The sequence below is a fragment of the Protopterus annectens genome, chromosome 1.part1 (assembly GCF_019279795.1).
Source record: "Protopterus annectens isolate FY-2018-M chromosome 1.part1, PAN1.0, whole genome shotgun sequence".
Lineage (NCBI taxonomy): Eukaryota > Metazoa > Chordata > Ceratodontiformes > Protopteridae > Protopterus > Protopterus annectens.
Window position 1 is genome coordinate 13966374 of NC_056726.1, and position 19444 is coordinate 13985817.

The 19444-nt window shown below is 39.6% G+C and overlaps 1 protein-coding gene across 1 annotated transcript in view; it reads left to right on the plus strand.

Moving 5' to 3' along the window:
- DOP1A (DOP1 leucine zipper like protein A) overlaps window positions 1-19444 on the plus strand; it is a 2183138-nt gene that overhangs the window by 1960764 nt on the left and 202930 nt on the right. Inside the window, exon 33 of the mRNA XM_044073353.1 lies at window positions 9886-10038. Coding sequence (XP_043929288.1) covers window positions 9886-10038 — 153 coding nt within the window. The remainder of the gene's footprint in view (window positions 1-9885; window positions 10039-19444) is intronic.

A 19444-nucleotide genomic window follows, 5' to 3' on the forward strand; every position in this document is an offset into this window, starting at 1 on the left:
TCTTCACAAGGATGTGGTGTACAGTCCAAGCTCAGACCCTGCTGTAGCTTCCTATCTGATGACTACCACCATCTTCAGGGTGCCATTTGCACATCTATGGTTGTTTGAACGTGAAACCAAACTTTGAGGAGTCCAATGTGAGGTGCATGCAGATCTCCTGGTGTCAGATCCCATATTACTGGGCCTCATAACAGTGTACAATCCAGCTTGTTGCTGGGCTTCCTATTCTTACAGCTGAACCAATCAAAGGTGCAAAAATAGATACTTTGCTAGTGGGACGGATAGCTTACCTCTACCCTTATGTAGAAAACAGGTTGCTGCTCTATCTTAATGAGGTTAACAGTAGAATTCCGTAGATGTTTGAACTGCTGCAACATCTTTTTGGATGTATTCTTCTTGTACATTAAATTAGGAAATAGGCCCTGGATGACCAAATATATTGATGACTGCAAATTGGAAAACAGTTACTTCACTAGATGCCATCCATTGTTCTTCACAATGATCTATATAAATGGTTTACTATTGAAATGTCGAACGGCACTACATCGACTGTACTATAGTCGAACACGGAAGTTCGAAAATAGTAATGTCGACGACAAAAAAACAATCTAGGACTGTGTTTTAACATGGGTCGTGGTAGGGGAGATGTTTGTAGTTCTGAATAATACTGAACACCTACCTCGACCCATCTTAAAACCATTCCTAGATTGTTTTTTTGATGTCGACATTACTATTTTCGAACTTCTGTGTTCGACTATAGTACAGTCGACGTAGTGCCGTTCGACATTTTAATAGTAAACCATATAAATTGCATACCTTGTGCAATAGTAGTGACTTCATCTTTCCTATTAAAAAATCTAATATAATGAGACTTGGAGAAAAGTGTATAAATTATAATTTACAATAAATGATTAGATCATAAAATCATCATTGCTTAAGTAGCAAATATCGAGTGGGTTTTCATATTTTGTTGAAAAATGGATAATAAACTTGACAGTCAAACTTATGAACCTAAGGAGCATGCCACTGCACCCTCTTAGCTGAGGGCTGGCCCATGCCTGGCAGTGGACCATAGACAGGGGCATCTTTCTGCAGTGATTTAGATCTGAGAGAAAGTGAATACGCTGACAGATTTTCCTCTGATTATCTTCTGTAGTTGTGGATTCAGGGGATATGTCTGGTTCTGGTCTTTCAGAGGTTGGACACTCGAGGAATTGACTTATTTTTTGCACAGGAATGCTTTCCTCCTCCATTCTGGTAATTGTAGCAGCCAAGTGTAGGCTGGATAACAATGAATGCATTCTCCATCCAGTGGTACAGGATATTCTTGGACACCTTCCTATAGTTACTTCTTAACCTACATTTCATTACAGAGTTCAGGAAAAAAAATGAGTTCTTGTTGCATCATTGTGTCCAAGAGTGAAGGCTTGTCTATGACTGACCAGGAGACTGCTCTTATGATAGCCAGGGATGTTCTGCAGAGTTGCATCAAAAACTGGCATCACCTCAGAACTTGGCCTCTGCTGCAGTCTGTCTAATACTGCTGGTTATTCTGGCTTGAGGGTCAGACCAACTGAGACTGGTAGGAAACCTTTGCTTAGCATGCATTTACCTCCAAGTGGAAGCAGTTCATATGGGAGGAGTGATATATTGTACAGTCTCATCATCTTACAGGTTATATTGATGTACTTTGGATCTTTATTTATTCCAAAGTCAGGATATGCATGCCAGACATTTCTGCCAATCATGACCTTGTAGATGGCAATATTGTGTCCCATCTTACATGGTTAAGATCTGAACTGCATTGATGACACTTTGCTTGTTCTTGTTTTGAGCCTATTTATTCAGCAGTTGTCATCATCATCATCAAGCCCCTTTTTCCCTGTTTTTCCCCACATGGGATCAGGGTATCACATCAGCTGTCACCATCACTCATTTCAATGCCACTGATTTACTTTCTTTGATAGTTATGGCTTTTTGTCACTGATCTTCTCTTGCACAATTCATCCATCTCTTTGCTGTAAGCCATCATTTTATCTTGACTTCTTTCTGTATCCCAAATCATCTTCATCAGATTGTCATCTTTTTTCCTGCACTTTAGCCCAAATCACCATAATCTGTTCTCTTTCACCTTCTCTGCATTTGGAACTATTTGTGTTTCTAATCTGATGTCTTCATTTTTTCATCTGTCCTATAGTCTGTATTGTATCACCTGTCTCAGGCACTATATCTCCATCATCTTTAGCTTCCTCAACCTTCACTGCCCCGGATTCTGTACCATACAGTAGTACTGGCAACACCACTGTTTTGCACACCTCACTTCTAAGCTTCTTGGCATTCTTCTGTCATACTGTACCCTTATACTCTGTGCCATTTGGCTGCAACCCCTCTGATTCTAACTTTAACCTCATCATCAGATTTCTGTTATCCTGAATCACCCCTCCCAGATATTGAAGCTGTTAACCGGTTTCATTATTTTCCTTCCGTTTAATGTTCAGATTCTTCTGATTTCCTCCATTTGCTTCCATTGCAGTTGTCTTATCCTGTATGCCTTCAGTTTTACATTCGATTCTCCTGTCATTTTCTGAAGTTCTTGTCTAGAGTCTGCCTTAATACCGCATTACCTGCATACAGCAGCTTTCTTGACCTGTCCCCTCTGACTTGTTTGGTAGGTTGATAGGTTTTACATCTAGCTTTTCCTCAGTAGAGCTGTAACAGGTAGCCTGTGCTGGACAACTGGACATTGGCCAGTCAGTAGCTTATTGACCCAGGGCTACTGGGTTTTGTGATGTGCACATGCTGTCCAATAAGGGGTACACAGACTCCTACCACCATTAGTGGTACTGAAGTTTATTTCTTGGGGGAAAAAAATCCTGGCAGCCATAATCTATACTTGCAGGATCTTAAAATATCACCCATTGTGCATAGGAAATCACATTTAGTCTTTCCTAAGGATTGGATCCCATAGGACCAACATGCATTCCTTCCAAACTTTTTTTTTTTTTTTTTAATACCAGTAATCTTGTTTGGTTGGAGCAGATACCAGGGTCGAAAGAGCCTTATACACACTGCATATGAATCACCAGCTCAATTTTTTTTGCAGAGCAGGTGCACAAGATTGAGATGACTGAACAGCTGCTCATCTGCTCTGCTCTAGGGAGAGAAGTTCCGTCTGTTGCCAAATGCTTCCAAGTAGTTTACCAACTGTACCATCTTTTGTCATGACATGGCTAATCTCCCTCAGAAAGTGCTGTAATCAGCAGCCACTCCAATAGATACATGGCGTCTTCCAGTGCTTGCTATAAGAGCATCTCTATGACAGATATCTGCACCTTGGCCACTTGCTCATCACTGTATACCTTCCCCAAGCTTTATAGACTAATTTATAATTCCAGGAGTCAGACTTCTTTTGGAACTGCTGTACTTAAGGAGTTTGCCTTTTGGGTGGTTCCTTGTACTGTCCTCCAGTACCTTCAACCCTGTTATATGTACTGTGTGGGATTCAATCCAGCTGTAGAACCTGTCAAGGAAGGATGTTCATCGTGTTTCATTGTTGCAGTCCTAACCATTGGGTTATCCGGCTCTCGGTAGCCCTCGATCGGCCAGAATACCAATGGGTAAGTGAAAATGACATCGGCTGTCGTCGGTTGTAAAGGACGTCAGGGCGTCCAATACAAAAGGAGGCAGCCGACGTCACTTCCTCAGTCTTCATTGCCCACGCAGCCTGAAGCAGAAGCATTTCTTGCATGAGTGCCAGTCAGCAGTTTACCTTTTTTGTTTCTGACTACAAAGTTGAAGTCAACTACTGCTAAGTACCCCATTAGGGATCCTCTTTTCTTGCCTTAACGAATGTCAGAAAAGGTTAATAATTGTCTTACCTGTGGAAAGCAGATTCCCCATAGAGATTTTCATTCCTATTGTATTATTTGTTTAGGCCTTGACCACGACATTCCTAATTGTGATCTCTGTGCTTCCTTTAATCCACGTACTATTCATCGTTGGGCTAAGCTTTTAGCTAAACATTTTGGAGTTTGGCCTAAGTTTGTCGGTATGGCATCTGCTGGTCTTCAGGCTTCGGATATCCCCAAGAAACTTAAGGATAAGGACCGCGACATGGCTTCCGAAGATCAAGTCCTCGGATAATGTTAAATTGGTCGTCAGTCATGCGGTAGCCAGTGAGGTGCCTTTGCAGCCCCTGCAGCTCACAGATTTTCAACTGCAGGCCTTGGTTGAGACCATTTCAGAGGCCCCCAGGCCTCCGGCTTCCATTTTGCCTTCTGACCTTCCGTCTATTGCCTCTTCAGCTGGATCTGGAGCCACTAAGCTGACTCTGGTGTCCAAGGCCTCCGTTCTTCGTTCAGACAGCAAGCTCGCACCGACGACTTTGGCTGCAACTTCGGCAGTTGTCAGGCCTCCCAAGTCCTTCAGACTTGCAGGTAAATCTTCCAGTCGTAAGCCTGTGAAGAAACATAGTCCAGTTTCCTCTCGTTCCCCTCATTCTCAAATGGTTAAAATGGCTGATGACCTTTTGACTCTTATTAGGGGTTCACAGCCTCCTCCTTCAAAAGGAGGTATGGATGTCTCTCCTGAGGCTTTGTCTTATTCAGGTTCTGATACTTCTAGCATTTGTGTTGATGAAGAGGAAGTTTCTCAAGCTTTCTCTCTTTTTGAGGATTCAGACGCAGAAGAGTCCATCCCTTCTGCTTCTCCTCCAGAAGATTTCTCTTTTGGTGATACTTTAAATACTCTCAGGGAGCATTTTAAATGGGAAAGTCAGGATTATCCCCTTTCTAAGAAAAGGATTAGGGAGTTTTTGGATTTGCCTCAGCATAAGCCTTTGGCTATTCCACCTGTGTTGGAAGTGGTTGATGATGTTTTTCTGGAAAATTCTTTGATTCCAAATTTGGTTCCTCCTGCTCCCAGGAAACCTGATAGGTACTATAGAGTCCCTGATTCTCATTTGTTTCTTTTCAGGAATCCGTTGGCTGATCCAGAGTTTATTTCTCAAGGCCCTAAAGGAGTTAAGGCCACTGTTACTAAAAATCCTGTTCCTTCTGACAGGGAATCTAGGAACCTAGATAGGTGGGGTAAAAAAGTTTATACCTCTGCCACTCTTGCTATTAGGTCTACTAATTGTCTTTTTCATATGCTGAAGTACCAGCAGCACACCTTGGAAGCTATTAAGTCTGGGATAGCAAGTGTGCCTCTGTTGGCGGAGAGTAACGATATGCAGGATTTGCTGAATTCTGCCAGTCTCGTCAATAAACATTCATTACATTGTGGTTTTGACATTCTAGAAGCCTCCTGCAGGGCTACAGCTACTGGCTCTGTTATTAGAAGGCACGCTTGACTCAGGAAGCAGCCCCTACCGCAGTGTGTCAAGGCTAAGCTTTTAGATGTACCTTTGCATAAGGACAGTCTTTTTGGCAGCAAAGCAGAGGAAGTGCTCAAGAAAATGGAAGACAAGGCCAAGTCTATGCAGACAGTTAAAGACTTTCTGCAAGCTCAGCCTCCTCGCTTTAGCAGGAATTACCCTTCTAAGAGTTGGACTTTCCCTGATACAAGCAGACAGAACCGTTCTAGGACTAGTGGTTACAAATCTTCTAGGGGACATGTGGCTAACCCTCAAAGGTCTAAGCGTTGGCAGGCTTCCTCTTCCAAGGTGGGAAGTTCTAAGCCTGCATCTCAGTCTAAACACTCTCAATGACTCTATCCAACTTCTGCCTGTTCTTGCCTGCCCGGAGAGTCCTTTAGGGGGAAGGTTGGCCAAAGGATTCCCGGACGCTCCTCCAAACCAAAGGGCATAAGTAGAAAAGCAAATTTTGTCTCTGTTACATCTGGGAGCAATAGAATCAGTTCCTGCTCAGCAGGTAGGCCAGGGTTTCTATTCCAGACTTTTTCCTAGTTCCAAAAAAAGAAGGCACCTGGCGTCTTATCCTAGAGCTATCCATCCTGAACTCTTTCTTGATAATTCCAAAGTTCAAAATGCTCACTCTGCATCAGTTGCTGCCAGTGTTAGAAAAGAATTCCTGGCTGGTAACGTTGGATCTCAAAGAAGACCATCTGCACATCCCTGTCAGGGAAAGTTGCAGCAATACCTTTGATTCAGGGTGGGCAAGCAACATTGTCAATTCTCTGCACTGCCCTTTGGCTTATATACTGCTCCCAGAGTTTCCACAAAGTGCCTGGCTCCAGTCATTGCTTTTTGCAGGCAGTAGAAAATTCAGATTTACCCATACTTGGATGACTGTCTAATTCAAGCAAATTCTGAGGAACAGCTGTTAAAGGATCTAGAATTTGTAAAGACTGTTCTCTCTTCTCTGGGTTACACTCTCAATGAGGAAAAATCAAAAATGGTGCTATCCAAAGAGATAACATTCCTGGGAGCGAGTCTGAATACAGCTGCCCAGATGATATATCTCACCCAGGAGAAGCAGACAATTCTTTCAGTTTATTTCAAGGGCTTGGCAAGCCTGTCCCAGTTCCCTGCAAGGAAATACCTGCAAGCTCTGGGATTCATGGAATTTTGTATTCTCATGATTCCATATGCAAGAATGCATATGAGGAAATTGCAATGGTACCTCAAGAACATTTGGTGTCAACACACACTGGACCTGGATGTGATAATTCCTCTGCTTCCATGTCTGCAGACAGAGTTTCTGTGGTGGGCAACAGCCTTTTTACAGAACAAAGGCATGCCTTTTTTTGCCCACCCCTTGCCACTCAAGTTCTTAACACAGACGCATCGGACTACAGCTGCAGAGCTCACCAGGATGACAGATGCATACAGGGAAGTTGGAATGCCTAGCAGATGCACCTGCACATAAATTTAAAGGAGTTGATGGCAGTCCAGCAGGCCTTACTAGCTTTTAAGCATATTCTTTCTCCAGGGACCCTGCTTGTCAGGACAGACAACACCACAGTCATGTGATACATCAGCAAGCAGGGAGGGACTCATTCTTACCTCCTGTGCAGACAGAGCATGAGTCTTTGGTCCATAGCAGCATCCCTGGGCCTGCATCTCCTAGCTCAGTTTCTTCCAGGAATGCTCAATGTTTTGGCAGACCAGCTGAGCAGACAGACCCTGGATCCTCACGAGTGGTAGCTGGACAGAGCAGTTTTTTACAGCATCATTCAACGTTGGGGCACTCCTCAAGTGGATCTTTTCTCCTCTCCAGACAACCATCTTCTACCTCTTTTTTGCACCAAACAGCATCACAGCAGAGCCTGGAAAGTGGATGTTCTGTCCTTCCCTTGGACGCTGCTGTCAGTTTGTCTTCCCTCCTCTTCCTCTTCTTTCCAGAGTATTATTGAAGATCAGTGACAAACGACCAAGGAGTATTCTCATAGCTCCGGACTAGCCCAGACAGCATTGGTATCCACTGCTTCACAGTCTCTCCCAATTTCCTCCGTGGCATCTTCCTCTGAAGCCAGATCTTTTGGTTCAGGAAGGGGGAAACATTCTACATCCTCATCTTCAATCTCTCCATTTTGCAGTATGGCTCATTGTATGACTCCATCCTTTTCTTCTTTCCTTTCCCAGCAGGTGGTGAGGGAGGCCAGGAGGCCTAGCACTAGGAAGTCCTACGCTGGCAAATGGGAAAGATTCTCTCATTGGATGCAGGCTAGAGGGGAATCTTCTTCTCAGCCTACACTTCCTCTGATCCTGGAATACCTGGCTGATTTGCTTCAGGGTGGTCTTTTTTTCCTCTATCAAGATCCATGCTTCAGCCATTTCTGCTCATTGTTCTTTTGAACAACCCATTTTCTCTCATCTCCTGATGAAAATGTTTCTCAGTAGTGCTTGCAACTTAAAACCTCCCACCTACTCCAGCCTGGGATCTTAATTTTGTTCTAGAGAAACTCACTCTTCCTCCTTTTGAGCCAGCTGCCACTGCAGATTTAAAGTTTCTCTTGTGGACGACTGCCTTCCTCTTGGCTATAACTTCAGCAAGGAGGGTTTCAGAGCCGCATGCTTTGATGGCTGTGGAGCCTTTTCTTATTTTTCATGCAGATAGGGTATCTCTGAGAACCAGCCCCTCCTTTATGCCTAAGGTGGATTCTAGCCTGACTCTTAATCAGTCCCTACACCTTCCTACCTTCTTTCCTAATCCTCAAAATAGAGGTGAAAAAATCCTACATTCTCTTGATGTGCATAGACAGCTCAGGTTTTACCTGGACAGGACTAAAGACCTTTGGAAATCAGCGCAATTATTGGTCAGTTTTGTCCCTGGAGCCCAGGGCAAGGCTATTTCTAAGCAAACTGTTTCTAAATGGATTGCTCATTGTATTAATTTTTGTTATTCCTTTCATGGCAAGGTTCCCCCTCAAGGGGTTAGGACTCACTCAACTAGAGCAGTTTCCACTTCTGCAGCCTTTTTAAGGGATGTCCCTACTAAAGACTTTTTGGAGGCTGCCACATGGTCTTTTGTTCACACTTTCACAAAGCATTATATTTTGCCTTTGTTTTCAAGAGCCAGGGCAGGGTTTGCCACTGCTGTTCTGCAGGGCATTATCTCCAATCCTTGATTCTGTTGGTTCCTCCTCCCTTTCCTGTGGGCTTTGTTAATCAACCCATTGGTTACGACTGCAACAGTGAAACACGAAGAACATAGTATAGTTGTGTACACTTACCATAAATGTAGATGTTCGAGTGTATTCACTGTTGCAGTTCTGGTTTCCCTCCCTCCTTCCCCTTTCTCTTTTCCTAAGGTACAGGCTAAATTTGGTATTATTTGCCAATATGGTTTTGGTTTAAGCCTTGTTTTCTGAGGGCTTCTGACTGTTATGGCAAGAAAGACTGAGGAAGTCATGTCGGCTGCCTCCTTTTGTATCGGACGCCCTGACGTCCTTTACAACCGATGACAGCCAATGTCATTTTTACTTACCTTTGATATTTTGGCCAATCGAGGGCTACTGGGAGCCGGATAATACATTGGTTAGGGCTGCAACAGTGAATACACTCGAACATCTACATTTATGGTAAGTGTACACAACTGTACTTTCTATACTGTGAGGCATAATAGACTGCTTTGTACCATATCAGTTAACTTACAAGGAATTCTTCCATTTTGAATCCAAGAGATCTTCCTTTATGGATCCCAGATACCATCATTCATCCTGCTGTGCTTGGGTGGCCTTTCTATCCAGCCACAGCTGTTGGAATTCTCTGTAAGTTGAGCAGGTGGTTACTTCATAAAGTGTGAAATTTTCATTGTCTTATCTTTTCTTGCTGGAACTGGGCTCATTGGTTGTTGGGAGCAGTCTGGCAAACTTAGTGGTTTAGCAAGCATATGTAATCAGCACATAACATTGTAGTTTGTGGACTCTTCAGGAAGAATACCAAATTATGATTGATGGAGAGGACGAGACCAATTTTAGAACTCCTCAAGGGGGTCCTGTAGTAGATTATCTGATTCATTGCTAATGTATCTGTAATTTGCTTACCTGGTTACGACATTGTTGTTTTAAGGTTTTCTCTCTGTGATTGTGCGATTCCTTCCCTTTTCTGCTGTGACTAGATCAAAATTATAGTTCTGAGAAAAGTATGCAGCCCACATATGAATAGAATATTTTTTTTTTACTAGGCATCAAGTTAAATATGAGTAGAAGATGTGAGAGTTAGGTTTCTGAAAAAAAGTCAAAGATTCCATCATTACTTTACATTCTGAAGCTTTGCTGTAAATATGATTCCAAAGTTTTAGATAATTTCTCAAAGGGAACTTTGATCATAAAGTCATACTTCACTGAATGAGGCACCTTTACTTTAAATGTCTTTCTTACAAATGAGAAATAGTCCAGTACTGTCTCTCTGATCACATTATTTTGTTGTTGAGTTTTTATGACTGTTTTAATGGTAGTAATTTTGGTACAATTTCTTTTCAGCACGAGTTGTTGTTGCACAGAGCAGTTCCCTCAACCTGTTTTCAAACCGAGAAGTTGAACTGGAGCAGCGAGCAATGTTGCTGAAGAGATTAGCCTTTGCTATTTTTAGCAGTGAAGTGGACCAGTACCAAAAATTTCTCCCTGACATACAAGGTCAGTTGGCATGTATTTGAATTCTTTGTCATATAATTTTCTGCGGATGGAAGATAATTATGTGGTTTTCTTTGGTTGTTATGTTACTATTAAGAATGAAATTAGGATGCTTAATTTATGTTTCCAAATCTGAAAACGAAGATTAGAATAACTGAATAATTATTAAGTATTACTGTAACCAGTATTGCAGATCACTCTGAAAATATGGTGAAAAAAAACACAGAAATGGTTACTAGTTTAGATAGATGTAATTATTTGTAGTTCATATTGATGCATACTGACTACATAGAAATAAACAATTTTCTTTTGTTTAAGCCATTCAGAATTATTAGTAAAGGTTCTTTATCAGTCTCTTGACAGGGAGACAATGTAATCTGTAGGTGGCCTGGCTTTTGGATGTGCTGCAGTCTAGAGGTTAAACAGCTGAGGGCTACCTCTTCTTCATTTGTGGGATGGGCATTAGCAGCATACATTGTGTGGCCGTATTTAGTGGAAACTAATCCATGGTACTTGATTGTGCAACTGTTTAAGAATTGTTTAAGAGCTGCAGGCCTTCTCTTTGGGGATAGGCTTATGGGCATTAGACACAGGCATGTTTGGGATTGGTTAGGTAGCATAAAAATATTTGTAGATTCCCATAAAATAAGAGATTTGAGCTTGTTTGACTGGACCTCTTATCCACCCCAACCTGTGATCTCCCATGCTGGACACCATTGAAGCAGGTCTTTGGACAGTGTGAAACCCTGTTATAGGATAAGTTGTGTTGTAGGAGATCATTGATAAGGACCCACAAGTTAATGCAGAAAATTAAGGATATAAATTGCTAAGTGTAAAGTACTCGTTTTGTTTCCCTCATATTGTATTGGTCAGTTGTGTGGTTCTGCTGTTGGGTTGATCCTGAAAAGAGGCAGTTGTGTCTAATTGTTTATTTTGGATTATCTGATCTTAAAAACTGTGATACTTCTTTGCATTGTAACTGGACCAGTATCCCTGAAGGCAGGCACACCTCGCGAGGATCCTCTGGAGGATCATACAATTTATGTGTGGAGTTCTTAGAGCTAATCAAAGCAATAGCCAGTTGGTACTAATAGAGCTTTTAGACTTAATGCTACTCCCTTCTCCTTCACCAATCTTAACTCTGATGTACTCCAAGGATTACTTTTCAACCTGTTAATTTATGTTCTACCCTCTGATCTTCACCCTTCTAACATTGTCTTTTGTATTAACAACACACTAGTCAATAAAAATCTTTACCCTGCTCTCCAAAAAAAAAAAAAATTCTTCATCTGGCTGAATAATAACCATCTTATTTTAAACTGACTCAAAAACAAGTGCCCTTTGGTACTCCTTCTAGACTCAAGTCCTTCCTACTTCCAGCCTTTTTTTGTCTTATTAAACACCTTTATTAAATTATCATTTAAGGCATAAGCAAACATACCTTAACATGAAAGAAAACAAACCATTTTAACATTTTTTCCGGTTACATAAATTATGCATCACATTTCTTTTTGTAATTACCATCAGTCCAACATTACATAAATTCCTGAACTCCTGCTTTCCCTTAAACCTCACTTATCCTCCTGAACATTATTCTGCATGTATTGCTCCCAGAATTTCCATTTATTTCTATGTAATACCTGCTATACACTTGGATTTAAAGTGTACCCCCTCACCTATGGGATATTCCTTTTTAGACCATATCTCTGCTTCCTTCTTCACAGTATTGGCGTAAGAAATGAAAAACAACAGTCACCACCTCAACAACCTGACATGTTACTAATTTTTTATATTTTTTTTTTTGCAAAATTACTCATTTTTGTCATTTAGTCACAAATTCTCTATTGATACCAATGAAAGACCAAATTGTGTCTTCAAAGTCTGTTGGTAAACATTTATGGTACCAATATACTCCACCGTTAAATCCGCAAGCCAGGAACACTACACAGGCCAATCCGACACTATGTAAAGATGTAAAAACAAATTTTATTAAGCTACACTTAAAGCTTTTCGTTAGTGCTATGCACTAACTTCCTCAGATACATAAAAACATTTGTGACCTTGAGAATCTTCATTAAGTACTTAAAATGCAAACACGCCCCCAGTTCACTCGTAAACTAATTAAAGGTACCATTCCATAGCAATGTTATTGGGTGAAATGAATAGTAAATATTAACCAACACCTGTACATAATGCAAAATAAACTCCTTTGTATCGGAACCTTGAAAAACCTTTTGGGTTATATGAAATGCCTCCCTTTGCAACAATTTGCTGACCGTTAAGCTAACAGGGCTGAACATAAACATAACGCGTAATAATATATGTTTTAACCCAAGTTGCTGTCCTTCAATACACCAAACCATACCAGGCTATGTCAATTGGTATGAAGCATGACGGCTCCAGATTCTGGACAACATTAGCGGAAGTTTTATAACATGCACACTATAAGTAAATGAATTAACTAAACTATCTAAATCTATCTAGAAAATATGAATATAGATATAAATCAATAAATCAATAAAGAGGGAACTACGTACATGTACCACTACCAAGTTAAATCTAAACCTAGTCAACAGGTTGGTGTGGAGGGATTAAAATATATAAAGTATCTAAAAATACTGTACTAATAAGATTCATGAATATATAATGTAATATGACATAATTATAATATAATAAAATAAACTATTATGACACACCTGAATATAAAGTGCTTGATAAATCCAAACCAATATAAATATCCTAACATGAAATCTCATTAATATTGAATATAGTAAATAATATGAAACATAAAAAATAATATAAAAGTATGAGAAATATTGAAAATATTAAAACTATTCTAAGCCCATAACTACTAAATCAAAACTGACTTAAAACTCTTCAGCAAATTTGCCAAAACCGAAAAAAATGACAGAATGTAAACAAAATATACAAAATTAGGAAAGAAAATTAAGAAAAATAAAGAAAAAATAATGAAAAAAAGAGAAAAAATTGCAGTCAAAGACAAAACAGCCTCTACAAAGAAACACTGAAACTGCACCAGTTAATTATAAGACTCATCATCTCTTTAAACTTTTGAGTTTGAGGAAACAACTAATAGATAACGAATTGTTGAGTCCATGGGGGTGATAAGCTTCCAGTCTCAACTGCCAAAGGAGTTCAATGCACTCCAATATGAATGGTTCCAATCCACCTAGGTTGGCAGTGGGAAGTTGGTCTATAACCGTGAATATAAACTCATGGCTCGGATTGGAATGGAGATGGGTAGCCAAGGCATTATCCATTTTCATTGTCCTGATGGCATACAAATGCTCATACATTCTGGCCTGAATTTTCCTCTCAGTCTTGCCGATGTAAAAACTGGGGCATGCCGAACTTTGGGCAAGGTATACCACTTTGGCACTAGAACAGTTGTATCGGCCCCTGATAAAAAACTTCCTATTTCTGATCGTAAATGCTGTTTCCGCCCGGACAAATCTGCAATACTTGCACATATGGCATTTATACATCCCGGATCTTGAGTCTTATTAGTACAGTGTTTTTAGATACTTTATATATTTTAATCCCTCCACGCCAACCTGTTGACTAGGTTTAGATTTAACTTGGTAGTGGTACATGTACGTAGTTCCCTCTTTATTGATTTATATCTATATTCATATTTTCTAGATAGATTTAGATAGTTTAGTTAATTCATTTACTTATAGTGTGCATGTTATAAAACTTCCGCTAATGTTGTCCAGAATCTGGAGCCATCACGCTTCATACCAATTGGCATAGCCTGGTATGGTTTGGTGTATTGAAGGACGGCAACTTGGGTTAAAACGTATATTATTACGTGTTATGCTTTTGTTCAGCCCAGTTAGCTTAACGGTCAGCAAATTGTTGCAAAGGGAGGCATTTCATATAACCCAAAAGGTTTTTCAAGGTTCCGATACAAAGGAGTTTATTTTGCATTATGTACAGGTGTCGGTTAATATTTACTATTCATTTCATCCAATAACATTGCTATGGAATGGTACCTTTAATTACTTTACGAGTGAACTGGGGGCGTGTTTGCATTTTAAGTACTTAATGAAGATTCTCAAGGGCACAAATGTTTTTATGTATCTGAGGAAGTTAGTGCATAGCACTAACGAAAAGCTTTAAGTGTAGCTTAATAAAATTTGTTTTTACATCTTTACATGGTGTCGGATTGGCCTGTGTAGTGTTCCTGGCTTGCGGATTTAATGGTGGAGTATATTGGTTTGTTAAACATTTATGGTAGGCAAATTATATGTGCAGATTTCCACTCACACTACTTCTTAGACCAGATCATAAAATGTTGAAGAGTGTGAACAGCGTTGTAACTTCATACAGGCCACAAACTTAAGGAGACAGCAGTCTTTAAAGTGTAAATCTTATTTGTCAGAAAAACATTGGAGAAGAAACTAAAAAGTAGTATTTTTCCACACAAATTATGAAACCACCTAAAATACAGAATAATGAATGAACTGATACAAAAGACAACTGAGTTTAAACATAGAAGGAAAGAATCTTTCCCAGACTGTAAGCTATAGATTTCTGCCATTTCATTGTTAAGTGTATCTAAATTAAATTCATAGCCTTTTCAGAGACTTTCAAGGAGTTTGTACCCAGTTAGTAAAGGATTTCAGACCTTCTTACTAAACCAGTTATCAGCAGTGGTTTTAATGGATCCCGGTTTATCTGTCTTCCTTACATATTTAGGCAGCATATTCCACTGCCCCTCCCCCCATTCTGATATGAAAAGATTTTCACCCAAATAGAGTCTTGGTGATTGGGACAGTAACATGCTCCTGGTTATTTCTAGGACCCAGGAAGTGATTTGATAGCTGACATAGTTATATCAAATTTTAATTTGCATATTAAAATTAGAGTCCTCCTAACACATCTATAATTAATTGCAAAAAGATGTAATTGTTTGAGCTTGGATTTGTAATAGAAGGAACTAACAATGAAATCTGTTTGTAAATAATTTTTGAACTGCTTCCATTCTCTTAATTTGAGTACAAGAGTAGCTGCAAGCCATATCACAGTACTCTAGAGAAGGTGTGATGGTAGCTTTACACAAGGGTATAAAACCACCTGCTTGGTGGTGTTTGTAGAGTATTCCTGATGACTGAGTAGTAACTTGTAATAATGGACGAAATGTTGGCTTCACGCTTAAAAGATTTAACAATAACTCCTTCAAGATCTGTAACAAGAGTAGGTTTCAGCCAGGTGAACATTAGAGCATGGGGTAATGGGGATTGTTTGTCCTAAAATGAATTTTGCTTTTCTTGCATTAAATGCCATGCTCTTCAATAGTTTCCAAAGATGAAGGGCATCCAGGTGCTCATGAAACCCCCAGCCCGTTCAGACAATTTAGTTACAATTGTTCCCACCTTTGTTTTCATCAGCAAACTTCCTGCTTCAGATATCTGTGGACAAGTGAAGGCAGGTCCTTCAAAGTCAGATCCTCTAATTGACAAAGATGTAAAAAAAAAAAAAAAAAAAAGCACAGACCCCAGAACTGAACCATGTGGCACTCCCAATAACACGGATTTAAAATTGGAAGTAGCTTTAGCTATTTTAACACTTAATTATCTCTCATATAGCCACCTTGTGCCAAAAAAGCACATGGAGAAAAAAAAGCACCAGCACTAGTACCTATCTTGGCCTGTACCTCTGATGTTCATAGCATGGCTGCCTGACAAGATAATAACTCAGTTGTTTTCATCTCACATAATTCTGACTATGAATGAGTGAAACCCTGGGAATTCAGATATCATTCTTGAACAATAAGGCACACAGAAAAGCATTTTTACAGGGAGAAAAGCTATGTATATTAATTCAACGATTATAGTAACACGAGGAAAGGGAAAATTTTTTGGAACACCTGCAATTCGATCTTCTGGGGACTTCCCTGGTAGTCCAGCAGTAGTGATTACACATATGTGAGTTTTGTAAACAAGCCTAACTGTACTTAGCATTATATTGGAGGTGGGAGAATGTAGACACGTCACACTGTTTTATAGTGCAACAGGCTTCTAGATTACTTCACCTGTAGCATGTTATCATTTGCCGTCAATGCCAATGTTAGATTATAAAATTCTGGCAAAAGAAATTGTATTTGGAGCCTCGGAAACACTAGCAAGGACCTACACTGTTACCCTTTGGAAGTCCTTACACGTCCTAACTCAGATTTGCAGAGTATGAACCTTCATCAGTACCTTGAAGGATCAAGTTGCAGTGAAAAATAGAGTAGCTCTTCCCTTTCTTCTAAGGTTGAAGACTTTTTTTTATCTATCTTACCAGCATTCACATCAGTATATGTAGTCAGAGCATGAGGATACTTCACCCCAGTTTTCCGGTTCTCTGCCTGAAGATATCCCCTTTAGGAAGACTTTCAATAATTTGGGAGATGTATATTAAGGTGGATGAGTTTAAGTACTTGGGATCAATAGTTCAGAGTAATGGTGAGTGTGGAAGAGAGGTGAAGAAGAAAGTATAGGCAGGATGGAGTGGGTGGAGAAGAGTGTCAGGAGTGATTTGTGACAGACTGGTACCAGTAAGAGTGAAAGGGAAGGTCTACAAGAGGGTAGTGAGACCAGCTATGCTATGTTATATTGGTTGGAGACAGTGGCATTGACAAAAAGGCAGGAGTTAGAGCTGGATATGGCAGAGTTAAAGATGTTAAGATTTGCACTGGTGTGATGAGGGTGGACAGGATTAGGAATTAAGTATATTAGAGGGTCAGCCCAGGTTGGAAGGTTTGGAGACAAAGCCAGAAAGGCAAGATTACGTTGGTTTGGACATGTGCTGAGGAGGGATGCTGAGTATATTGGGAAAAGATGCTAAGGATGAAGCTACCAGGTAACGGGAAAAGAGGAAGGCCTAAAGTAAGGTTTATGGATGTGGTGAGAGAGGACATGCAGGTGGTTGGTGTGACAGAGCAAGATGCAGAGGACAGGAAGAAATGGAAACAGATGATCCGCTGTGGCGACCCCTAACAGGAACAGCCGAAAGAAGATGATGATATTTGGACAGTTATTTAAGTATTTTATTCCTTTAATATTCTTAACATAGTCTGCAGTTACTGATAAGATTCCCACTACCTCACATTTAAAATACCGGACTGCACAATATACAAAACTGCATTGCAATATAACATGCAGTTTGCATCATGCTTTATTTATACAAGCATTAGAACTAAAATTTTTCCTTGCAGTTACGTCTTCAGTCCCTTCAGAGTTGTTCTACACATCAGTGACATAAAGTGGGTGTATATGCTTTACTTTTCACTCCCCAGGTTTACACTCTCAACACAATTTCAGTCTTTTCATCCACTTCTCGCAAAGCCACATTTCACATGTCTGTTCTTATACCTAATGGTGTTGATGTTTTATAGTCTCACATTTAGGAGATTTAAGGACCATTCTGTTTCATTTGTTTTTCTCGCTTCTTTTGTCTTGTAGGCTATGTTGGATCTCTAAATTTGTGACTGATATTAAAAATAGGAGTTCCTTTGTCCAACATTAAAGACACACATTTTAACAGCTGCCTCAGTTATTTGACATGTTGGTTCAAGTATTCTGGTCTAAACATTTACCAGGATAAAAGCAGTATTATGCTGTTTGGCAAAAACAATCCTGTAATAAGCATTATATATGTAGTTCTGAACTACCCTAATTTTCAGAACCAAGGACCTTAGTATTAAGATCACTAATAACTTACATTTCTAAGTAAATGCCCAACATGCAAAAAACAGAGTTATGAAAATGTCAGGGCTAATATTAAAAAAAAAACTTCTCATCCCACAGCTCTGTATAATTTATTAGACTTGTTGGGTATGTGAGGCTCATTTTGGAATATAACTCACTGTTTTTACTTGATCAAAGAGTGATTTACTCCTATTAGAAAGTGTTCAGGAGAAATTAACAAAAATAATTAAGATTTTCTCATTCTTTGAATACAAAGGTTAGCTTTAATTATCTGACCATTTTCAATAAGTTGTAGGAACCTACATGAGACTTTATGCTTGCTTGTAAAGCTATATACAATATGGAACTTAGGACATTCTGAAAATATTGATACTTTGCATAATAAACACAGGTCCAGAGGCACAGGCTTTGCATACTCATTGGATAGCTGTCAAACCTCAGCTATATTAACATTTATTACTCATCTGTGATGCACTTGAGCAAATTGTATCTAGAGATTAGGTGAAATAATTCACTTAATGTATTCAAAAAAATCTTTAGATATGTGGATAGGGGATCTAGCCTATTCTGCACATCCTACATTATGAATGGCATAATTGGCCAATAAGCAGAAATCATAAACTGTGAAACTGTTTATTCACTAATTTCACAACGTTGCTAGTCTTTTTCCTGATCCTTTCAATCTCCCAGTACCACTGTCTGCTTCATGCCCAAAGTACTCCTGATTATTCTAGTCCACTCCTGAGCTTTTCTCTGTTGCTCAGGCATTTTCCCTCCAGACTGGAGTAGTTGCCCCAAGCTGACAGCTGCACCAAAAGGTATTACCAATTCTAAAATTAAGATTGCCCATTCTAAAGCATGCATTACATCCCGTGTTCCCATTTTTACTGATTTCTAACTCTACTTTTCTAATAATCTGTCCCCCTTTAAAATGTGAAAAGCAGCTTGCTTTCAGTAAACATTAATGTTGAGCCGTTTAGGCACAAGCAAATGAGTAAATGTATATATATATATATATATATATATATATATATATATATATATATATATATATATATATATATATATAGACACTTTAAAGTAGCCAGTCATGCAACATGTTTTAGGAGGTGTGAGGGAACAGGCATAACAGGAGAGAAACCTCCGTAGACTTGAGGAAAACATGCAAACTCTATATAGACAGTGACTGGCAAATAGGATTGAATCCCATACCCTGTAGCTTTAAGGCAAAGATCTTAATCACTGAGCTGCTATGTGTGTAGATCTCCCTTTTGTTAAACAAACTTTGTGCAAATGGCTGGTTAGCTGCTTGTCCTTTTGCTATAAGTAGAGTAAACCTTTGTAAGGCACTCTTGAGTACATTCCGTTTGAGCAATTTCAGCAGCTTACTTTACAAATGCTTCTGCAGATGAAACTCCACACATTGACCTAACATTATAAGATGGAAGTATGCTGTTCAGGTAGAGCAGGATTTGGTAAGTCTTTGCTACAAGAAGATGCTTTAATTGTCAACTTTCCACACCTAATTAGTAGTGCTTGGGAGTCTACCCAAATGTTATGATTTCTGTTAGAGAGACCCTTGGTAAAGGAACTAGTACTTCTTCTTCTTTCGGCTGCTTATTTTAAACAGTAGCTTTTCTGATATGTTGGCTTCCCCATATATACATTCTAAGCAGATATTTTTAAACAGA